We start from the raw sequence: 22,496 nt of genomic DNA on the forward strand, positions 1-22,496 counted from the left end.
GTTGGTCATATATTATTTGGTCAGTTGTTGTTGTTGGTTGCATTTATATATGTACATAGTTGTTTATATTTTTGTTCTGAATATAGAGTATGTTGTTTGTATGAAATGTCTGTATATTTGGAGTAACAAAATAATTTCTCCCTAAGATTATTAAAGCATTTCTGATTCTAAATCTATAGCAAGTCTAGCAAGTGTGTTCTGAGTGTGTTTTTAGTATCACTCTAGTATCGCTATCACTCATTTAAATTGAAAGCTTTTTATATCTTATATGTTAATACCATTTGTACCCTACTGTCATTGTATTCATAATTTTTATTGTTAACCAACAAACCACCTTCATCCCCCACACTTTTGAAAAGCTTGCTACGCCCCTGTTCACGCAGTACAACAAATAAAACCCCCAGAGCTAGATAAATGACATGGCTGACTATCGGATTTCTAGGTAGACACACATAGGCCTACACACACGCAGCATGATGATAGCCCACAGAATTAACAATGAAAATGTTAAGTGCAGCCTACATCTTCACTAAATAGTAAGCTATCTGGAGGATGTGTAGGCTAACTGTGCAAATGCTCAAATTATTGCAGTCAGACTTAAAAACATTCAATAGTGGACTATGAGTTTTGTGAAAAATGTCATCCTTGCTAGGTTCGAGGTCACTCACGTGTGTGTGTAAGAGAGAGAGACAGAGGGAGAGAGAGAGAGAGAATTGCTAATAAAAGACTATAATAACAACAATAACAATAATTAAGAATTTTTTTTTTCACGGTTATTCGCTTCCATGCAGTTTACTGTGGTTTAATGTTTGAAACAAAACAGTGAGCTCATATATCCTTTGATGTGTCATATGCCTTAGCATATTGTTTAAATAATCATGGTGGGCCGCTATGGCCAAAAATGCCACGGCCGTTTTTTGGTCCCAGTCCAGCTCTGGTTACCTCGGATACCTGTCACTGCTGATGTGGAAATTTCACACTAAAAAACATAAAATATTGAATATTTATTAAAAAAAAAAAAAAAAACATACTATTGAAATTTGTAGAACTTGTAAATGTATTATTGATATTGGGTTCCCGGCCAGACTTGATTCCTGTCTCTGTGTGCATGGAGTTTGCATGTTCTCCTCGATTCCTATAGGTGGCAATAATACAACATACTGCCAACCGCCGTTAAACAACAAGGAAGAAGAAATTGTTGTACGTGAGGTGGTAGCGCGTGACGCTGTTTGGTTGTCAGGGCAACTTAAACACGCTAAGGGAAAACACAAGATAGTTGATTCGTAGTTAATTCGCTGTGACTTAAAGCGTAGAAGTTACCTTGTTGTCCTCGTCCATGTTTTCACTGTGGCTTACACTCTGACGTCTGTAGTTGTCTACATAAAGCCGCGTTGTATCTAGCTGCCATGGTAAGTAAAAGCTAACTTAGACCTGGTAGGCTAGTGAGCACGCCAATTTCCTTACTGAAGTAATTATCGAGGCTTGATACCTGGCTGGGAATGAACAAATAATGTAATTTCGAGTTATGTAACGTTAGCCTACAGCGGCAGTAAACACATGAATAGTGTTAATAAATGCGTGACAACAACGAGCAAGCTAGGCGAACAATTTTGCATGGTAATTAGACAAAAACACTGGCACGTCATTCTAGCTGCTCCAGCGAAGACTGTTCTCTAATAAATAAACATTACATTATTTGTGATGGCATTCGTTTAGTACTTGTACCTTGGACTGTTTTGGCTTTAAGAGTGTACTGTCTTAGTAAGTAGGCCGCTAATGATGTCTCGTCTACAGAATACTCCGTTAATTAATCACTTTAATCATATTATATACTGTCGTGTCCGTTTTATTTCATATTAATCTGACATTTAGAACATGGGCATAGATATGGGTCCAGGATGTTTCAACTACCTAAAAAAAAAAAAAAGGTTTTAGGCGGGAGGAAATCTTTAGGCTTTTTTATATTTTGCTACCGATTTATGTTTGGTTTGTATATATATATAAACATTAGTCTACACCTAATAACACATAATTAATTCTCACATTTTCTAAATTTTAGACTTTAAAAACTGGAGTAGCAACAAATTGGCAACAATCAATGGTCTATATGACATGGTGGTTAGCATTGGAGAACAGTTAATTAACACTTGATTTTTTTACAAATATACTTATAATTTCAGCATTAAAATTTAAAAAAGAATATTAGCTCTGGGTATGTCAGATATTTCAGCATGTTAGTAAAATAAACAAGAAAAAACACTTCAACAAAATCCTTTTTAAAAATTTCTCCCAGTTTATTTTATACACAACAACTAAATAAGAGAAGAGTGATCATTGTTTCCTGAAACAAGATTGCAACTAACATTTTTGAGTGTTACAACTGTCAGAAATTAGTAGGGAGTGTAGAGGTTCTTTTGTTGAATGACTTCTGCACACCTGCTGCTGCAAATCACTACTGTCTATGCTCTGATGTGATTTTGGTCCACTTTTCTTCCCGTCTCTTCCGAAGGTTTTTAACAGTAGTGGGTTTCTTAGCCATAACTTTGCCACCAAGGGTTTTCCAGAGATTTTCATTCTTCTTTAGATCAGGATGCCGGGTTTTCATTTCATTATTTCAGTGTTTTGAGCTTTACTGAACTGCTTTATCCATTTCCCAGTGTGATGGGAGAATTCTGTTGCATGAAAATTGCTCTCAGGGAAAGAAGAGCATGTTGCTTTATGAGATGGTTCTGATAAACATTTTCATTTACCCTGTCATGTAACTGTATAAAAGGCCCTTCTGCTGCAGAAAACATCCCCAAAAAACATGCCATTTGCTCCACTACTTTTTACTGAGTTTTTATTTACTTTGGGTTCAGTCTTTTCATAGTTTGGTAATGAACATAATGCTTTCTATCGGACCCAAATAACTTAAACTAGCTCTAATCACTAAATGGAGCCTTTAAACAGTTATCTTCTGTTCACACTTGATCTACAGCGAAGTTTTGCCTGGCTTTTTAATTCTTTCTGCTGATGAGAGGCTAAATCACTGCTAAATTGGTTTCCAGTCTGAATTCTCTTGAATGTTGAGACACTGTACACCAAGACAGATTCTTATCATGTTCAGCACTGTACGGGCAAACAATTCCAGCTACAGTTTTCTTACAAAGATTACTAGCCTTTTGGGGGGACTTGAATGAATTAGTGTCATTGTAAAGTGCAATATTCATTTACAGATTTGGAATGACTAGCTGCTCTTGCAATGGCTAAAAGGGTCATTTGGCCTTTATCTGGACTCTACACTCACAGAATTTTAGGCAACTTAGAGCAGCCTGGCATCTTGCAATCAGTGAAAATCTGGAAGTTATTCTAATCGGGATGTCAATTAAATGTCCCAAAAAGTGTCAGTTAAACAAGGTTTGTCAACATCAATAACTGAGATGTACCGTAAAGTGTTTTTTTTTTTTTCAAAATAAAAATACTGTGCTTTCGAATATATATTTAACTTGAACGAATTGTGCTTAAAAACTGCACTCCACTTCTGTTTTTGTGCATTAATTTGTCATATGATGTGATCTGATCTTTATCTAAGTCAAGGGTATTGACAAATCAATCACAATCCATCGCAGGGCACACACTCATACACACTACGGGCAATTTGGGAACGCCAATTAGCCTAACCTTCATATATTTGGACTGTGGGGGGAAACCGGAGTACCCAAAGGAAACTCACCAAGCACGGGGAGAACATGCAAACTCCATGCACACAGAGACGGGAATCGAACCTAGACCCTGGAGGTGCAAGGCAACACCACCGTGCCGCCTTGACAAATATAAAGTGCCTAAAATATTAACACAAAAAAAATTCTGATCTTTCAAGTCTTCATTAATCAAGCTGAAACAGTTTTGGCTAATTTACAGACATTCTACCATTTTTCTGAAGAGTTTTTTGTTCCCCTTGAAATATTATCTTATATATTATAAATTTTATAAATTTTAAATGTAAATGTGTATAAATAAAAATTATTAGATAGTCCCTGATGAGCAAGCCGTGGGCGATGGTGGCAGGGAAAAACTCCCTGAGATGGCAATAGGAAGAAAGCATGCTAGGAACCAGACTCAACAGGGAACTCATCCTAATTTGGAATTAATCTGCAGTCATACTGTGTGTTTGGCAGCTGGAAGTTTAATATAACAGTTAATGTCTGTTAATTTGTAGTCTAGTTTGTTATTGGAGGCTCAGGAAGACTGTAGGAAATTTTAGTCCAGAACTATTGAGTGACTACACTCACAAGTCCTCAGAGAACAGCTGTCTGCATCAACCGAGGCCAGGACCCTCTTCATGGTAAAGTAGAACCATCCCCAGTCACCAGACGCATCCCAAACAGAACACCAGGACGAGTCAGACAGGTCCAGAGGGCAGAGGGGGTCTGGATCACTGTCAGCTTAAGAGCTCATGTAGCTTGACATCTTCCCCTCTATGACTACAAGCTGGACAGGCCCTTTTGCAGTAATGCAGGCCTACACCATACCATACAGTGCCCTTTTTATGTCTGGATTCACATACTTTTTTGGATTCAAATACTTTTTTTAGTAGCACAGTACAATTTTTATGGTTTCTTACCACTGTATGTTGTCAAATATTGCAGGCTGATTTTGGATTCAGTGAACATCACCAGAATGAGGTCATAAACTACATGCGCTTTGCTCGCTCCAAAAGACTCCTAAGACTCAAGACCATTGACTCATGCTTTCAGGAACTGAAAGACAGCAGGTAAAAGTCTACATTGAATTTCAAAGACTACATATGCACCTTTTTCTTACATGGTATTATACTGTATCTTATTTTAATTTTAGTTTTTTACACATTGTAAAAAACATTTTTTGTCTCTTTCAGTGGATTTCAATAGAAAAATTAGCTCAAATAGCAATGATATCAGGAATAAACTGTCACTTCTCCTCCTAGACTGGTTGAAGAGACATTTACAGTGGATGAAGTGTCAGACATGCTGGATGGGCTGCAGGTGGTGGTTCATGGAGAGGTGGAGATGGAGCTCATCAACACTGCCCACACAAATGTGCTGCTTCTGCGCCAGCTTTTTTCCCAGGCTGAAAAGTTTTACCTAAAACTCCAGACTGATATCTCAGAGCTGGAGAACAGGTAAATAACAGTCCCATTTCCCCCAAATAAACATTGAATGTATCCTGAAAATATGTTCAATTATCATAATATTATTTTAATTACCAAAAAATGTATTAGAAGTGAAAGTAATACTGCTACTAATTATTAATACTGCTACTACTACTACTACTACTAATATTTTAGCACTGATAAGTGTGTGTGGACAACAGAATTGTAGCCAGAGTGCAGAAAAATTTTGCCTTGCCCTCATGTGTATACAGTATACAATGGCTAAAGAAAATAATCACTTCTCTTTAAAATCACATTTTGTAATAATTTTAAAGGGGGGTGGGTGATACTTTTCTATATTCACTGTACACTTTCTTGTTCTGAGTTAGACTGGTTAGTAAATGTCACTGCAATTTTTACTTTCATCCCCAGTTTTACAGGTGATGGTGGAATATGATTGTCCCATTCTTTAAAGAAACATCTAATAAAATGGTGCTCCCTATGCTGTATTTTTATTGTAAATGAAGTGGCTCACCACAGCACACGCGAGAAAACAACCCCGTTTTGTCAGTCTGCTCTCACAATGATGAGGCAGCAGTTTATGTACTGTACAGTAGTTACTCAATTGGAATGTTAATTACCGTTGCGCTCACCGCCGTTTAAAAACGTCAGCGGCCAAAAGTCATTCGTAAAATGGCCACCAGGTGGCGCAAAGTGACATTTTCGCTCGTTGCAGTAAATACAATAGTGACTGTAATATAGCGTATCTCTGTATCTGTTTATTGTTATTTAAGTTCTGGATTATTTCAGGTACTTTAAACACATAGTTGGGTTGCTCATGTTGGCTCATATGAGATGTAGTTTACAAATGAACACCTTGTTGGGTTATTTTGACCCAACAACTGGTTTATTCATTATTCTTTCGTTTCTCCAAATATCAGCCTGCAGAATGTTCGAAATATTACTTTTATTGTGTCACAGGTGTAGTTTTAAGAGTTGTTTAGGCAGGAATGCGTGTGTATACAGCTCAAAACCTCGGTGAGGTCGGCTGCCGTCACGACTGCTCCGACCACCTTTTCTTTGTTTTTGTTCTTTAAGTCTTTAAGTTAGTTTACAGCGTTTTAAAACCGGCAAAATTACCACCATGGACTACATTAGTTATGATAGAGACACTCTTGTTTCTATTGGTGTACAATGTACTCACAATTCGACGTTTTTAACTCCGGATCCAAGCTGGCTGAGTGAGATCCTAAGGGACAACAATGGACGCGTCGCGAAGCGGCGGCCCCGAGGGAAACGAGCCGGCGTCAGGAACAGGCTGAGAGCCCGTGCACACCGCACACCTCTGCCTAGCATCCTGCTCGCCAACGTCCTGTCACTGGAAAACAAGCTCGATGACCTCAGGGCCAGGATAAAGTTCCAGAGAGACATTCGGGACTGCAATCTCCTCTGCTTCACCGAGACATGGCTGAACCCAGCGGTGCCGGACCACGCCATCCAGCCGGCCGAGTTCTTCTCGGTTCATCGCATGGACAGGACACGGGACTCGGGGAAGTCAAGGGGAGGCGGCGTGTGTTTAATGGTGAACAGCAGCTGGTGCAACAGCGCGAGCGTTGTTCCTCTCACACGCTCCTGCACACCAAATCTGGAACTACTGTCCATCATGTGTCGTCCTTTTTATCTACCTCGGGAGTTTACATCGGTCATAATCAGCGCCGTTTATATTCCACCACAAGCGGACACGGACACTGCCTTATGCAAGGCACTCACACAGCACCAAACACAACACCGGGACGCTGAACTTTTATCAGCACATCACTTGCCCCACCAGGGGCGAAAGGACACTGGATCATTGTTATACAACTGTCAAGGACGGCTACAAGGCACAATCTTATCCACCGTTTGTTAAATCCGACCACGCCGCCATCTTCCTCATGCCAAAATACAAACAAAGGCTGAAACAGGAAGTTCCGGTTCAGAGGGAGGTCGTGCGCTAAACGGACCAATCGGTGGCCGCGTTACAGGACACACTCGATGACGCAGACTGGGACATGTTCAGAAACAGCTTCGATGATGACGTCAGCGTGTTTACAGAAGCGGTTGTGGGATTCATTGGGAAACTAGCGGATGATACCGTGGAAAAAAAGACTATTAGAACGTTTCCCAACCAGAAGCCGTGGGTGGATTAAACCATCCGCGATGCTCTGAAATCTCGCATTGCTGCCTACTGAACACTTTCTATGCTCGCTTCGAGGCTGCAGCTAAAGACGCTAGCGATGCTAATGCTAGCGGCGCTAATGCTAGCGGCGCTGACGGCTGCAGACAGGAAGTCACTGCCAGCACCGGAAGCGCGTTCATCATCACCGAGCATGACGTGAGGAGAGCCTTCAAGAGAGTAAACACCAGGAAAGCAGCAGGACCAGACGGCATCTCAGGTCGTATTCTCAGTGCCTGCGCAGACCAGCTAGCACCTGTGTTCACTGAGATATTCAACCTCTCTTTATCTCAGTCGGTGATCCCCACATGCTTCAAAGAGTCCATCATTGTTCCGTTCCCAAAGAAACCTCATCCTGTTTCCCTCAATGATTATCGCCCTGTAGCCCTCACCTCAGTAGTGATGAAGTGCTTTGAACGCCTGGTCAGAGACTTCATCATCTCTTCACTACCAGACACACTGGACCCACTACAGTTTGCTTATCGTCCAAACCGTTCCCTGGACGATGCAATCTCTCTTCTCCTCCATACATCTCTCACTCACCTGGACACTCGGAGGGGGAATTATGTGAAAATGCTCTTCATCGACTACAGCTCTGCATTTAATACCATAATTCCCTCCACACTTACCACCAAGCTGGAGCACCTGGGACTCAGCTCATCAATGTGTCAGTGGATCTCCAATTTTCTGACTGGCAGACCACAGGCAGTAAGGATGGGCGGACATGTCTCAGCCTCCCTCACTCTCAGCACTGGAGCCCCCCAGGGTTGTGTTTTAAGCCCCTGCTGTACTCTCTGTACAGCCACGACTGCGTGGCCACTACCAACTCCACCACCATCATCAAGTTTGCTGACGACACTGTTGTGGTGGGCCTGATCACAAACAACGATGAGACGGCCTACCTGGAGGAGGTTGGAAATCTGGAGAACTGGTGCCAGAGAAACAATCTCCCCCTGATGAACGTCAGTAAGACAAAGGAGCTGATAGTGGATTTCAGTACAAAGCAGGTGAGGAACTACCAGACCCCCGTCATCAACAGGAGCCCAGTGGAGAGAGTGGACAGCTTCAGATACCTCGGTGTTCACATCACGCAGGACCTGGCATGGTCCTGTCACATCAACACCGTGGTAAAAAAGGCACGGCAGCGTCTCTACCACCCCAGACGCTTGAGAGACTTTAGACTGCCCTCCAAGGTGCTCAGGAATTTCTACTCCTGCACCATAGAGAGCATCCTGACGGGAAATATCACGACCTGGTTTGGGAACAGCACCATGCAGGACAGACGAGCTCTACAGAGGGTGGTGCGATCAGCTGAGCGCATCATCCGCATCGAGCTCCCTGACCTGCACTCGATCTACAGCAAGCGGTGCTTGACCAAGGCCAGGAAGATCGTGAAGGACCTCAGCCACCCCAACAACGGACTGTTTACTCTGTTGCGGTCTGGGAAGCGATTCCGCTCCCTGAAGGCCAACACAGAGAGACTGAGGAGGAGCTTCTTCCCGCAGGCGATAAGGTCTCTCAACCATAACCACACCACTATGCAGAACTAACACAATCTTTTCAATCAATCTTTTGCATCCATGGACAATTACACGCACACCTTCCTTCATATCTACACTACATGTTGTACGTTTACATCCTGGACCATTGCACAAAGACACTTTAATAACTTTGCACACCTACCTTCACAACTACACTACATGTTTACGTTTACATCCTGGACCAGTGCACAAAGACACTTTAATAACCTTTGCACAAAGACACTTTGTTCTATGCATATTTGCACACCCAGTACAGTATATTTCAATTTGTACAGTATATTTCTCAGTACAGTATATTTCAATTTGTACAGTATATTTCTATTTTTATGTACATCATATTTCTATTTTTATTTTTAGTTCTATTTTTCCTAGCATATTTCTATTTTTATTTTTAGTTCTATTTTTCCTAGTTTAATTTAATTTTTCTATTTAATTTTTCTATCGTATTTCTTTTATTCATATTTATTTCTTATTGTAAACTTTAATTCTCTTTTAGGGTCAATGGCAGTCGTATAAGCATTTCACTACATTTCGTACTGTGTATGACTGTGTATGTGACAAATAAAATTTGAATTTGAATTTGATAAAGATAGCGTCTATTTAGAAAAAATGCCCCGCGAATTTAGAGCTTCAGGAAATCTCCCGGCGCTCTGCGCATAACACCAGAGCGCACCGGCAGAAGTAGACTAATGATTAGGAATACGTCGGGAAAACAGCAAGCAGGAGCGAGAGGTGGGAGGGGCCGGTCCGGCCATCCGCGGAGAGCAGAGTCAGCGCGAGCGAGATTTTACACTGCGTAGTAAAATCCAACTCATGTTGGAAAGAATTTATAAACGGTTTCTAAACGTGGGCTATTGTTTTTTTACTTATAATATTTGTTAATTTAATTTAAATGAGGTTTGGGCTCAGGACTTCAACTCGGCATCGTAATCCTACTCTTTAATTTACTCCGTGGTCCAAATCAGCACTCAGCCGCATGCATAAAGTTTTCCAGAGCGCACCGGCAGAAGTAGACTAATGATTAGGAATACGTCGGGAAAACAGCAAGCAGACTGACTCTGACCATTTAAAAAAACGGTTGCGTTCATTTTCTGACGCGCTCAAGTTCACCAAAAACAATACAGAACAGCGCACCTTATTTGCTTTCAAACATTTACAAAATCATTAAGTTTTTTCGTTATTGTGAGTGCGCTTAAATAAAAGTTGAGTCTTATAAAGGCCATGTAGTCTTATATAGTTTTATTATATAGTTTTTGCACATTAATCTCACAGTTTTTTCAGCCTGTCACAGCGTGTGCCCAAATCAATATCGCTTCTTGCTCACTAGTTAGGCGGGCTCCCCTTCAAATATGCGAAGCAGCGGGACCGCGGAATTACACACTACTGGTGAGCTATCGTTGCTAATGATCCCGGGCTTGTACCCCGCGCTATAAAATACTCGTGGTTTGTTGGGCTACAGTGGATTTTACTACGCGCTGTGTATGCAACGCACGTGCATCAACGCCGAAGTGCGGCATGCAAGCGGGGCAAATGGGACGCGCCCCAGGGACTTCAAAGGAGCGAGAGGTGGGAGGGGCCGGTCCGGCCGTCCACGGAGAGCAGAGTCAGCGCGAGCGAGATTTTACACTGCGTAGTAAAATCCACTGTAACCCAACAAACCCCAAGTATTTTATACTTGCGCGGGGTGCAAGCCTGGGATCATCACCAGCCGTGCCTTATTCCGTCATGTCATGTGGGCATTATAAGATTTGTATTGAAAACTTCTAACTAAAAAAAGATGCAGGTTAATTTTTTTATAGTCTAAATAAAAACCCTCCGCTTTAAATACCTAAAGTCTAATCAACGCACAACCGCACTCATAGTTTTCCCGAGCGCGCGGGAATTTTTTTGTGCTAAATAATATTTATGCAGTATAATCAGGGTCTCTTATTCCTATTAATCCTGGGTTGTTCTTTTAGTGTCACTATAGTGCTTTACAATGCCAGACAACATTCAAATACAAATTATTTACTCTCCCCAGGTGTGAATCAGCTGTTGTCACTCATACGTTCAGAGAAACTGAAATGCACTTCTCCCCACTTTAAAAACCTCTTGAATCTGAGGCTGACTTTTAGTGATTTAAATTTGTGTAATTTTAATCTTGTGGACTCTAGATTCTAAAGTTGACATTGTTACCTTTTTTAATCCTTGGAATGGAAGATTTTCCTTATAATAGCGTAAATTGCATTGTTTTTAATCGGTCTATACACAATAATATTCTTTGGTATTTTTATTTTTTAAAAATCGGGTATGGGGGCTATCTTGTTTTATTAATTCTCGTGCCTGGTTTTGGTTTGGTATTTAGTGCGCATCTGTTATATTACAACTATCATAACATTTAAATACCTTTTTTGGGGGGTTAAGTGACTGATGTGCCTAACATTTTTCAGCTGAGCCTTTTATTTCACTGAATAATCAACGACCGCGACACACACGCACACAGAGCCGACCAAATCATTAGCGAGTCCCTCCCCCAAACAGCACAGCCATTTACTTTCTATCCATTTACTTACATCTGAACTAAATCGTTTGGGTAACATGGGTCGAACCCGTTACAAATCATAACAGCATACTGCATTTCATTCTTATAATAATGCAAAAACACAAGCGGGGCTAAAAGACAGACATCTGCTGACGCAGTAGAACATCCTGACAATGTTTTAATTTTAATTGTCATTTATTTCAGTTAATAAATCTACTATAAATTTAAAGAACACAAAAAATAAGATGACACAAAACCCTACATACGTCTTTTCTAATTACAAGTGATAAAATCAAAAGGCTCACTGTGTTAACATTTATTGTGCTTAAATTTGATTCTAATAAGATTTGCTTTAATTTGAATTCGAGAACAGTGGCAGCTGGAACACCTATAACTGATGCAGGATTATTTTTTATAATCTAAATAAAAATGCTTTTTTAAACATGGGCTATTGTTATTTACTTGCAATATTTGTTAATTTATTTTAAATGGGGTTTGGTCTCCGGAATGTTGAGCTTCATGATCCTCTTCTTTACTTTCCTACGTAGAATCAGTGCTTAATCGCACGCATAAAGTTTAAATTCGTTTAATGTTTAATAGTAAATAATGACCCCTGTTGCACTGTACCACCGCTGGGAAAACCTTATGAATTACAAGTTAAAGACAATTATGATGATTTGTCACGGCGTGCGCCCAAATCTACTATCGCTTTTCGCTCACTATGTAGGCTCCCTGAATAGGCGGCAAAGGGACGGAGCCACCTATTCGTGCCGGCTGGCGATAATTAACGTTGATATGATCTCGGGCTTGCTCCGCATTATAAAAGCAAGTCGCGGAGTTTTGTCCGAGGTCTGGGAAGTACGTGATGTGGTGGAGAATATGAAAGAAGCATGTCAGTTGGGCGATGTGACGCTCCCCAGGGACTTTAAACAAGGACACTAAAATTCCGCCCTTTGATCTCCTGAGGACAGTGCGAGAAAGAGCTGTGTGAGCTCCCGTGGCATCTTCACTCCCGCACCGAGCCCGCCTTCGCAGCCCCGCTGCCGAAAAGGAAAAGGCTGCGAGGACGTTTGTGTTAAGTTTTTGCATCAGCGAGGACTCGCGCCGACCATCAACAGCGGGAGAAGCGCCGTCACGAGGGAGCGTGCAGCAGCACTGTATCCGCGTGCTCAGTTCTGCCACTCCGCGCACCAACACTTATCGTCAGCTGTGAGCCCGCATGCCAGTGTGGCACAGCCCCTGGAACTGCACATGCACAACCTTTATCCCATTCTTTCCATTCTCTCTCCTTCAACACTTTCCTTCCCCATTTTACCTAAATAAATTACCCTTTTCCGTAAGACCTCGCCTCGTGTCCGTGCTTTATGGTGCCGCCCGTGCGACATAGGTCAAACCCGTTACAGATCATAACAGTCTACTGCATTTCATTCTTATAATAACGCAAAAACACAAGCGGGGCTAAATGGCCAACATCAGCTGACGCAGTAGAACGTCCTGACAATGTTATAATTTTATGGTCATTTATTTCAGTTAATTAATCTACCACAAATTTCAAGAACACAAGATATAAGACGACACAAAACCCTACACGCGTCTTTTCTAATTGCACGTGATAAAATCTAAAGGCTCACTGTGTTAACATTTATTTTGTTTAAATTCGATCCTAATAAAATTTAATTTAATTTGAATTCTACATTTGTACTGTAATTTTAGTTCTGTGATTATACATTTGTTTAACTACAATGTTTTACTTGATTTTATCCGCTACTACGTGCAGTTCTAAAACTCCGTGTCTCATTAATCCAGCAGAGAATGAACTAAGGCATGAGGCATCAGTCTGTAGTTATATAGCGCCACTCAGCGGTAAAAGCCAGCAAACACACAAAGCCAAATGCTACCGCCGAGCGCCGCGACGGTAGAACCTACATTCCGATTAAGTAACCACTGTATGCATTAAGAGTAAGTGTAGTCAAGTCTAGTATGCATTAGAGTGAGTGTTGGTGGCTGTCATTGCTTGGGAGTTGATGTGCTCTTATTAGGTGTGTTTCATACAAGAACTCAGTTGATGTTGTAAACAGTTGTTTATGCGTGTAAAGACTTTTAAAACTTAACGTTGTAGAGTTAACATTATATCATTTCAATCATTCATGCAAGAGAAAGCTATGTAATTCAAATTTCCATATATATTTTTTATTCGCTACAATTGTATAAAAGAAAAGCCGTTTTCTAGGTTACTATCAACAAAGGAAGCTACTGTATAGTTTGCTAATTGATTCCACTTAAATGTCTATGATAATCTCTTTTGAGTATCCTATTTTACAGATATTGCCCATGTTGAAAGATTTGTTGCTTTAATAAGCAAGACTAAAACTGCAACACCTAAACACATCTCGAAGAATAACATAAAAGGTTGACTAAATTAAAATTAAATGCAACTGAAAACATAAATATAAGTCACAGGCCTACTTGCACACATAATTAGGCCATGTATTACTACATTGTGCTTAAAATGCAGTTGTCTTGTTCAGATTGTGTAATATATATAGATAGACAGATAGATAGATAGATAGATAGATAGATAGATAACATATAGAAAGTTAGTATCAATGACTAGGTGACTATTGTAGGGTTTTAACGTAATAATGACCATGAATAGCTGCCAGCATTCTTCATCATTAATATGTATGTAGGGTTTACATAATTAAGACAACGAATGACGGTTGCATTGTTCACTAATAAATGTAGACATTTTAATGTGGGCACAATGCCAACGCATCCTTTATCATTAAATAGTAATGTTTAGCTCTGGGTCAGAGTTGTATCGAATCGTTAACGATTCAGTTTAATTTAATTAATTGAATCAAAATTTATAACGTACACTACAGATCTGGCCTTTAAAAACGCACATTTTCGGAAAAGGGATCCCATGACTTGCCGCGGCTGCGCGCGGCAAGCTGTGAAAGTGCTCTTTATTACCTGTAGGGGCAGTCGTGTTTTATTCTAAAGTATTGTGTGTCTACTGAAGCCAAAAAATGTTATGTCTCTTAGGCGCCCATTGACAGCAAGCGACAGAGCTCATAAACGTGTCAAGCTCAAACTGATATGTATTTATTCTTCATTTTAATTCAGAATTATTATTAGTAGTAGTAGTAGTTCTCCGAATTTATTATTATTATTGTTGTAACGCACCCGCACGTGTGTGCAAAAGGACTAGAAAGATGTATAATATGTTAGCCTATAACAGTATTGTTCTATTGTTTTTATTCGCTTTAAACATAGAAGGGCGGTGTTGGCCATGATATTGCTATTACATTATCAAGTTATGCTTCAGTACTAAAAGCATGTTTGCAATTGAGATTTTTTTTCTTAAGCTATGAAACACATTAGCACTCACCTCACAGTTGCTATAATTTAATGATAATCATAAGCAAAAAGTGTAAAACAAAGGATTCACATTTATTACATTTTCTCCCAGAGCGGGATTCGATCCAGGGTCTGGACGATTTTATACTATTATTTAAGCAATGCCACACCACGTTGAAAGCCGAAAAAATGCTTCAATTTCATTGGCTGTCACTGAGTGTCAGCTATTCACGAATGGCCGCCGCCCGCGGAACGCAGAATCCCCGGGCTTTGACTGCGCTTTCTCCATTCGTTATTCAGGGGCGGCCTGGGACCAAAAAGCGGCCCTGGACTTCCTGGCCCACAGCAGCCCACACTATAATACATTGGCTCATTAATGTGGAGATAATTTTTTAACACCAGTTACTAGTATAAAAATATAACAATACAGAAATCAATGCAATTTAAACTTATTATTTGAAGTATCACTGAACATATATTGGGTCATATTAGCGAAACAAAGAAAAGAACATCAAGACAAACAACATATGCATCTATAAAGACAATATTTTAAAAGGAATGGCAATAAAACTGAACAGGTAAGCTGAAATAAAATCAGTAGCAGCAGTAGCTCACGCTAGTAAAGTAGTTACTTATTTTAATTATTATGGTAGTTAATATTAATACGAAATAATGCTGAAAACATTATTTTGAATTAAAAGTAACGACCATAATAATTACTAGCACGAGTTAATGCTGCTACTAATTTTATTCAGTTTGATTGGCATTCTTTTTACTTGGCTCTGGTACAGTAGATCAGGGGAGACGTGTTGGTCATCATCAGCAGGCACTGGTTCATCACCACTGATGAGTGGTATGTCTTACAATGCATCAAGATAATATCCCCGAATTGCAAAATGTTCATGATAACTCACAAAAAAAGGCCAATCTGTCTTTTTCTCATAAAGTGTTTAGGTGAAATTCCACCCATACACGGGTGACAAATATGCAAAGAAAAAAATTAGAAAGGGGCAAATACTTTTTTTTATGGCACTGCACATGTAGTCAGATTGTTCCACTGGGATTAAACTGTGCCAGATGGAGTTATAGCACTTTCAAAACTACACTGATATGAATAACTTTGAATGATATGAACAGCTTTTTACCGCCCTTGTGACTCAATAAGAGACAATGCAAAGAATATTTTCTAATAGCATGTAAATGATACATTTTGGCAGTATTGTCTTGCATCTTTTGAAATACATAAATAAATAAAAAAAATCACAATACTGACAAATTGTCTCATTTTGCTGTCAAACTGTTTATAAGGCTTTTGGGTCTCTGTGAGACTGGTGCTACTGGACACTGAAAATATTGTAGTTTTATATGTTGTTTGTCTTATTATTCTGTCCTTTGTTTTACAAATATGACCCAATATATGTTCAGTGAAACTTTGTTTTACGTTTTTGTATTGTGTTATATTTTTATAGTAAGTAGTTTTCAAAATGAATCTCCACTTTAATGAGTGTATTATGATGTGGGATGTGGTGTGCTGCTGGATCCAGCCTCACTGTCCCTGACCTGTTATAGGCAGAATCTGTGCATTTGAAGCATTTCACAGCATTTACCTCTAAAGCTTTTTCTTATTTTCGCGAAACCTTTTCTTTTTTCTCCTTTTTATTCATGGAAATTATTATTAATTTGCTCAGAAAATTCTCTGCATCAAGCAAGGATCAATATTTAAAAATTTTAAGATGCCCACGTGTGTGAACAAAGAATACAAAAGTGTATAATCTTTAATAAAGTTAGCCTAATACAATATTGTTTCCAATGCTGAAGCAAACATGATTTTGTTTTAGTCTATTCATTGAATACAACGCGACAGCGCGCTCCGAGGTGAAGCGCACCCACAGTTACTGTAATCCCCCATCTCACTTACAACAGGTGTGAAGTCATCAAACCGGTTTCGCTGCTGGGGGATTTCACAGAATTGGGGGTTTTAAAACAAATTAACAAGACATAGTAGACGTCTCTGCCTAAAATGTAATTCGCCAGCAAAACATAAACATAAATAGAAAAATAAACACGTAGATATAAAATGTTTAGTGCTAACAATTAAATCAGACTTCATAGGTGGATTTGATACTTTGAGTGTAATTCATAAATTTAGCATAGTAAAAGTACCCTAGCATGAGTTAATATATACCTATATCAAATAAGATTTCATATTATTCACACACACATTGATTTATACACATCACGCGGGGGGGGGGCGTTAGAAGTGGCGCTGACAGGGGCGGGAGAGGGAGGGCGGGAGGGCTAGTCTCGCCCGGGGAGCAATTCAGTGTAGAACCGCCACTGCCTATTCTCCACCACATCACGTACTTCCCGGACCTCAGACTAAACTTCGTGCCTTGCTTTTATAATGTGGAGCAAGCCCGCGATCATATTAACGTTAATTATCGCCAGCCGGCACGAATAAGCGGCTCCGTCCCTTTGCCGCCTATTCAAGGAGCCTACGGAGTGAGCGAGTAGCGATAGTAGATTTGGGCGCACGCCCATCACAGGCGCACGCCGTGACAGATCATCATAAGTTTCTTTAATAGTAAATAATGACCCCCGTTGCGCTGTACCACCGCTGGAAAAACCCTTCTGAAATAGAAGTTAAACGAATTTACAAAACTTTATGCGTGGTTAAGCGCTGATTCTACATACAGTAGGAAAGTAAAGAGGAGCAGTGGAGTTTTCCCGGTGGGCCGCTGGCCAATGTGGGCCAGCCCAGTCAGTTCGCAAATATATGTATATAAAAAAAATAAATAATGACGGAAACCATACCATGCATCTCTTTTCTACACATATGGATGCGCAAGTGCGCCGTCGACAAAGAGCGCGTGTTTATGTTACCGCGGATCCCAGTGGAACAATCTGACTACATGTGCAGTGCCATGAAAAAGTATTTGCCCCTTTCCTCATTTTTTCCTTTGCATATTTATTACACTTGTATTGTGGAATTTCACCTAAACACTTTATGAGGAAAAGACAAATTGGCCTTTTTGATTAAAAACAATGCAATTTATGCTTTCATAAGGAAAATATCACTTTCTTCCATTCCACGGATTAAAAAACGGTAACAATGTCAACTTTAGAATCCAGAAGATAAAATTTACACAAATTTAAAAAGAGGCCTTAATCACTGAAAGTCTTCAGAAGAGCCTCAGATTCAAGAGGTTTTTAAACTGTGGAGAGGTGAATTACAGTTCCTCTGAATGTATAGGTGAGAACAGCTGATTCACACTTAGGGAGAGTGAATAATTTGCATTTAAATGTTGTCTGGCATTGTAAAGCACACACACACTAAAGAACAACAACCCAGGATTAATAGGAATAGGAGGCACTAAAGAGGAGGATTTTTATTTAGACCATTAAAAAAATTAACCTGCGTCTATTTTTAGGCATGCCAGCTGTCACTTTTTAGTTAGAAGTTTTTCAGTACAAATCTTATAATGCCCACATGACATCATACATTTCCCTTGTTAATATTTTAACTATTACCATCCGTGCCTAATTCCGCGGCCCCGCTGCTTCGCATTTTTGAAGGAGAGGCCGTCTAACTAGTGAGCGAGGAGCGATATTGATTTGACAGGCTGAAAAATCTATTGTCTTCAAAAAAATGTAACAGATGAGGACTCAGATTAATGTGCAAAACTATATAAGACTACATAGCCTTTATAAAACTTTTATTTAAGCGCACTCACAACAACGAAAAAACGTAGTGATTTTGTAAATGTTTGAAATCAAATAAGGTGCACTGTTCTGTATTGTTTTTGGTGAACTTGAGCGCGTCAGAAAATAAACGCAAACGTTTTTTTAAATGGTCAGAGTCAGTCTGCTTGCTGTTTTCCCGAAGCGTTCATAATCATTAGTCCACTTCTGCCGGTGCGCTCTGGAAAACTTTATGTATGCAGCTGAGCGCTGATTTAAACTATGGAGTAAATTAAAGAGAAGAATCACGATGCCGAATCTAAGTCCTGAGCCCAAACCTCATTTAAATTAAATTAACAAATATTATAAGTAAAAAAACAATAGCCCACATTTAGAAAACGTTTATAACTTCTTTCCGACATGAGTTGGCCCGGTGTTATGCGCAGAGCAGCGGGAGATTTCCTGAAGGTCCGAAATCACTGGGGCATTTTTTCTAAATAAATGCTATCTTTAATAACTGATGGAGGTTTTAAGCTGTATACACACGCATTTTTGAGAGGTTTAAAACTAATTTATAAGTCCGAGCAGACCTACATGAAGGGTGAGAAGTGAGTAACTGAGCGCGCTGTCGCGTTGTATGTACTGTACAACACACGTTTATCAACCTTTTGATAAAAACGCTGCCTTTTGTAAAGTAAAAGTACTTTACAAAAGACAAACAGCTTTATTTCAGTCATGAATTCACAATCACATCGCATTCCAGCTATTATTTCCAGCCGTGGTTAAATAGTGGATGAAATAATTATTCAACGCTGGACACAGACAGCAAATATGATGATTATTATAAAAAGCCAGAAGAACTTTGTTTTCATAAAATAATATTTACTTACTATGAAAATATATATTGTTCATTCATGTCTTTTAATGATGTCGACACATTTTTACGTTTTAAATAAAATATGTTGGCATATTCACGAATCAGGACATTCGCATAGTTAACACTATCAGATACTACTATCAGGAAATTAAATTAACTACTATCAGGAAATTAAATTAATTTCAACACCATTTAAACGAAGGCATTGCCATGTCTTTCACTGTTTTGTCCCTGTTAAAATATTACAAAAACTATATAAGAAACTTTTAAAGCACGAATTTGGGCATCTCATTTCATCATTGTGAAAATATGATGCACATATACACACATTCATCATGACAGATCTGTTGTAAAACAAAATAAAATTCATGTTTGCTTCAGCATTGGAAACAATGTTGTTTTAGGCTAAGTAATTATACACAGTTCTTCGTTGTACAGTACTTGGTCTGGCTTTTAGATAAAGTCCTTCCATGCGCCATCTGGTGGATATTCAGTGAAGCACAACACATTTATTTAAATTCCTGAATGTTGCTTACGGCAAGTTGCGGCACGCCGCGCGCTAAATTGCGGCATCTCGCAAGAAAACATGCGCAGTCTTAATGGCCACATCTGTATGCATCATTATTGACTACCCGTCCAGCGTTTAGCACAATTTAGTGCATCTTACCAGTTCTGGTTATCACATGGCCAACGGCTATAACACAAAATCTTGTATTTAGCAATTTTGAGCAAGGTAACAAAATCTGGGCAAATGTTTAGACTTTAAAATACATGACCAAGACAACAGTTCTTTATAAAGAAACGAGAATTTATTGGACTAATCTACGATACCTGAAACTACGCTACTTAAACGCACGCACACACACATACAAATACATACAAACAGTTTGGCAAGTGAAAATGAATTAAGTTATTCTATACTGTTTACTAGATCAACGAAAGTCACAAGAGTAGAGTCTTGGGTTTAATCTTACGGTTTAGTTATGAAACGAGCACTAATTTCAGCAAGGTATGCAGCTTTGTTTGTTTACTTGCGTTATGTTTCGTTCTCATCCGTTGGTTCGCCTTCAATGAAGGGAATCAAGGCGTTGCTGATTGGTTGGTGCGCTGTTGTAGAGATGACGTCAGTCAGAAAAGCCCTTCGGTGAGGCGTTGGTTGTCTGGTTACCGATGGCTGCTCTCTGGAACTTCTCCTGAGGTTTCCTTTGTTGCGAGACTTTGGAGTTCTGGCACGAAGTCTCCTTGAGAGTTCTTGAAGAGTGGATGACGCCAGCAGCGGCGGTGCAGCGCCCGCAAGGGCGAAGCCCGAGCTGCTTGGAAGATGTTGTAGGTTGCAGTTGTGATGATAACTTCTCTTCTTCTCTACTCCTCTACTCCTACTGTAGACTTCCTTAGGGTTTTTGTCCCTTCAGGGTCAGTCCGTCCCACGGGTGATTGGTCCAATCGGATGTGGTTGCGGGGCTTAGCCATGCCTCACGTGGTTCCTCCTTTCGTGCATAAATTAGCCCGGTGTTTCGGCTGTCACGTGTGACCCATCCGGTTGGAGTTTTTAATACTTTAAAAAAAATAATTTTGCATAAGCTCTGTCCATGCGACCAATTTCCCATGTGCATCAATATTCTTGAAATAAAGCCAGCTTGAGATTGACACCAAACATTACATATCTTACCCACTCATTCCTTCCTTTATCTAATAAAAGAGTTTGTAGATGCTGATTACACCTTTAAAGTTATGCAGAATAATCAAACATACACAGGAATAAAAGGAACCGAGTAAATATATGTGAATACGTTTTGAACTACTGGCACACTTTAAAGATGTTTAAAATAATGTCCATGCCGTATGCCTTTGTTCATGGAAAGGCATGTCTTCCGGATGTCGAGAGTGTCCAGGTGTAATGAGTTCTCCCCCCAGCTCGGGGTGAAGCTGTAAAACTGTCTTCTTTGTTTACCGGATCGCCGATTTACACCCTCGGTTTTGGGGTTTACTTCAAAGCATCTGGCCTTGTGGAGTTTCTTAGTTTTACAGACGTCCCCCTTAAGATAGCAAACCAGATAAGGTTATCAGGATGGTGCCATGCATGCTGGGAGAGGGGGTTCAGGAATGTGATCCATTGACTGTTCTCTCTATGGGAGCCCTGTTACTCGCTACACTATCATTTATTTGTTATCGCATTGTTATTGTATATACATTAACTAATTGCATTTTATTTCATTTTGGTGATGCAATATGATGACCTATAGTCAACCCTTATCATTTAAGGCCTTGTTTTTATTCAGAGTGCCTTAATGCAGGCATTAAGTAGGTCTTAGCAACTCATGCATACGACTTCACCAAAACATTGGAATGAATTATAGCATTTTGATTTTGGTACAGCTCTTGATTTAATCAGACCTGGAATCAGTTTGTATTACATTCATACAAACAAATAGATCACTTAAAAGATACCTATGCAAGTAATAATGTATAAACTTAAATTTCCTTTTTTTTTTCTATTTTCTTCCTTTATTGACTCATCTTAACCTGTTATCTTCCCTCCCGTTTTACTTCCCAGAGAATTACTGGAACAAGTAGCAGCATTTGAAAAGACTGATTTTAAATCCAACAGCAAGGTTGGTGCTTATTTACTTAACAATTTCATATAGAGAGATCTAATTGTGCACAGTGAGTAGCAGTGCCATTTCAGGCCTTATACAATGCTTGACCAAAGAGCCTTTTTCAAAAGGGTAAAATTATTATAGGGAATAATAGGGACAAAATCAGCTAAGGAAATCTGAAGAATTTGGTTAAGAACTGTCAAGTGCATTATAAACAACTGTAAGGATAGTGTGTCCCAGAGGTGTGGACTCGAGTCATGTGACTTGGACTCGAGTCAGACTCGAGTCATGAATTTGATGACTTTAGACTCGACTTGACAAAATATAAAAAGACTTGCAACTCGACTTGGACTTTAACATAAATAACTCGGACTTTCACTTGGACTTGCGCCTATTGACTTGTAAAGACTTGCTACTTCCCATAAAAAGCCAAAAGATAAAAAAGTATGTTAACACGGACCGCTCTATCTCTGTTTATGTGTCTGTGCGCGTGTGTGTGACAGAGCGCATGCGCGCATTCGGCACGACATCCAATCAAAGTACCGTAGATTCTTTTGATTCGACAGTGTCCAACACGTGACAACAACGTAA

General features: G+C 39.7%; 1 protein-coding gene across 1 annotated transcript in view; it reads left to right on the forward strand.

Annotated features, from left to right (window-relative positions):
- Positions 1-1,203: 1,203 nt before the first annotated feature.
- Positions 1,204-22,496, forward strand: part of lztfl1 (leucine zipper transcription factor-like 1) — a 63,664-nt gene continuing 42,371 nt past the window's right edge. Inside the window, exons 1-4 of the mRNA XM_053488226.1 lie at positions 1,204-1,409; positions 4,629-4,753; positions 4,946-5,140; positions 21,863-21,920. Of these exons, the coding sequence (XP_053344201.1) occupies positions 1,407-1,409; positions 4,629-4,753; positions 4,946-5,140; positions 21,863-21,920 (381 nt within the window). The 5' untranslated portion in view covers positions 1,204-1,406. The remainder of the gene's footprint in view (positions 1,410-4,628; positions 4,754-4,945; positions 5,141-21,862; positions 21,921-22,496) is intronic.

Source organism: Clarias gariepinus, chromosome 26, assembly GCF_024256425.1.
Source record: "Clarias gariepinus isolate MV-2021 ecotype Netherlands chromosome 26, CGAR_prim_01v2, whole genome shotgun sequence".
Lineage (NCBI taxonomy): Eukaryota > Metazoa > Chordata > Actinopteri > Siluriformes > Clariidae > Clarias > Clarias gariepinus.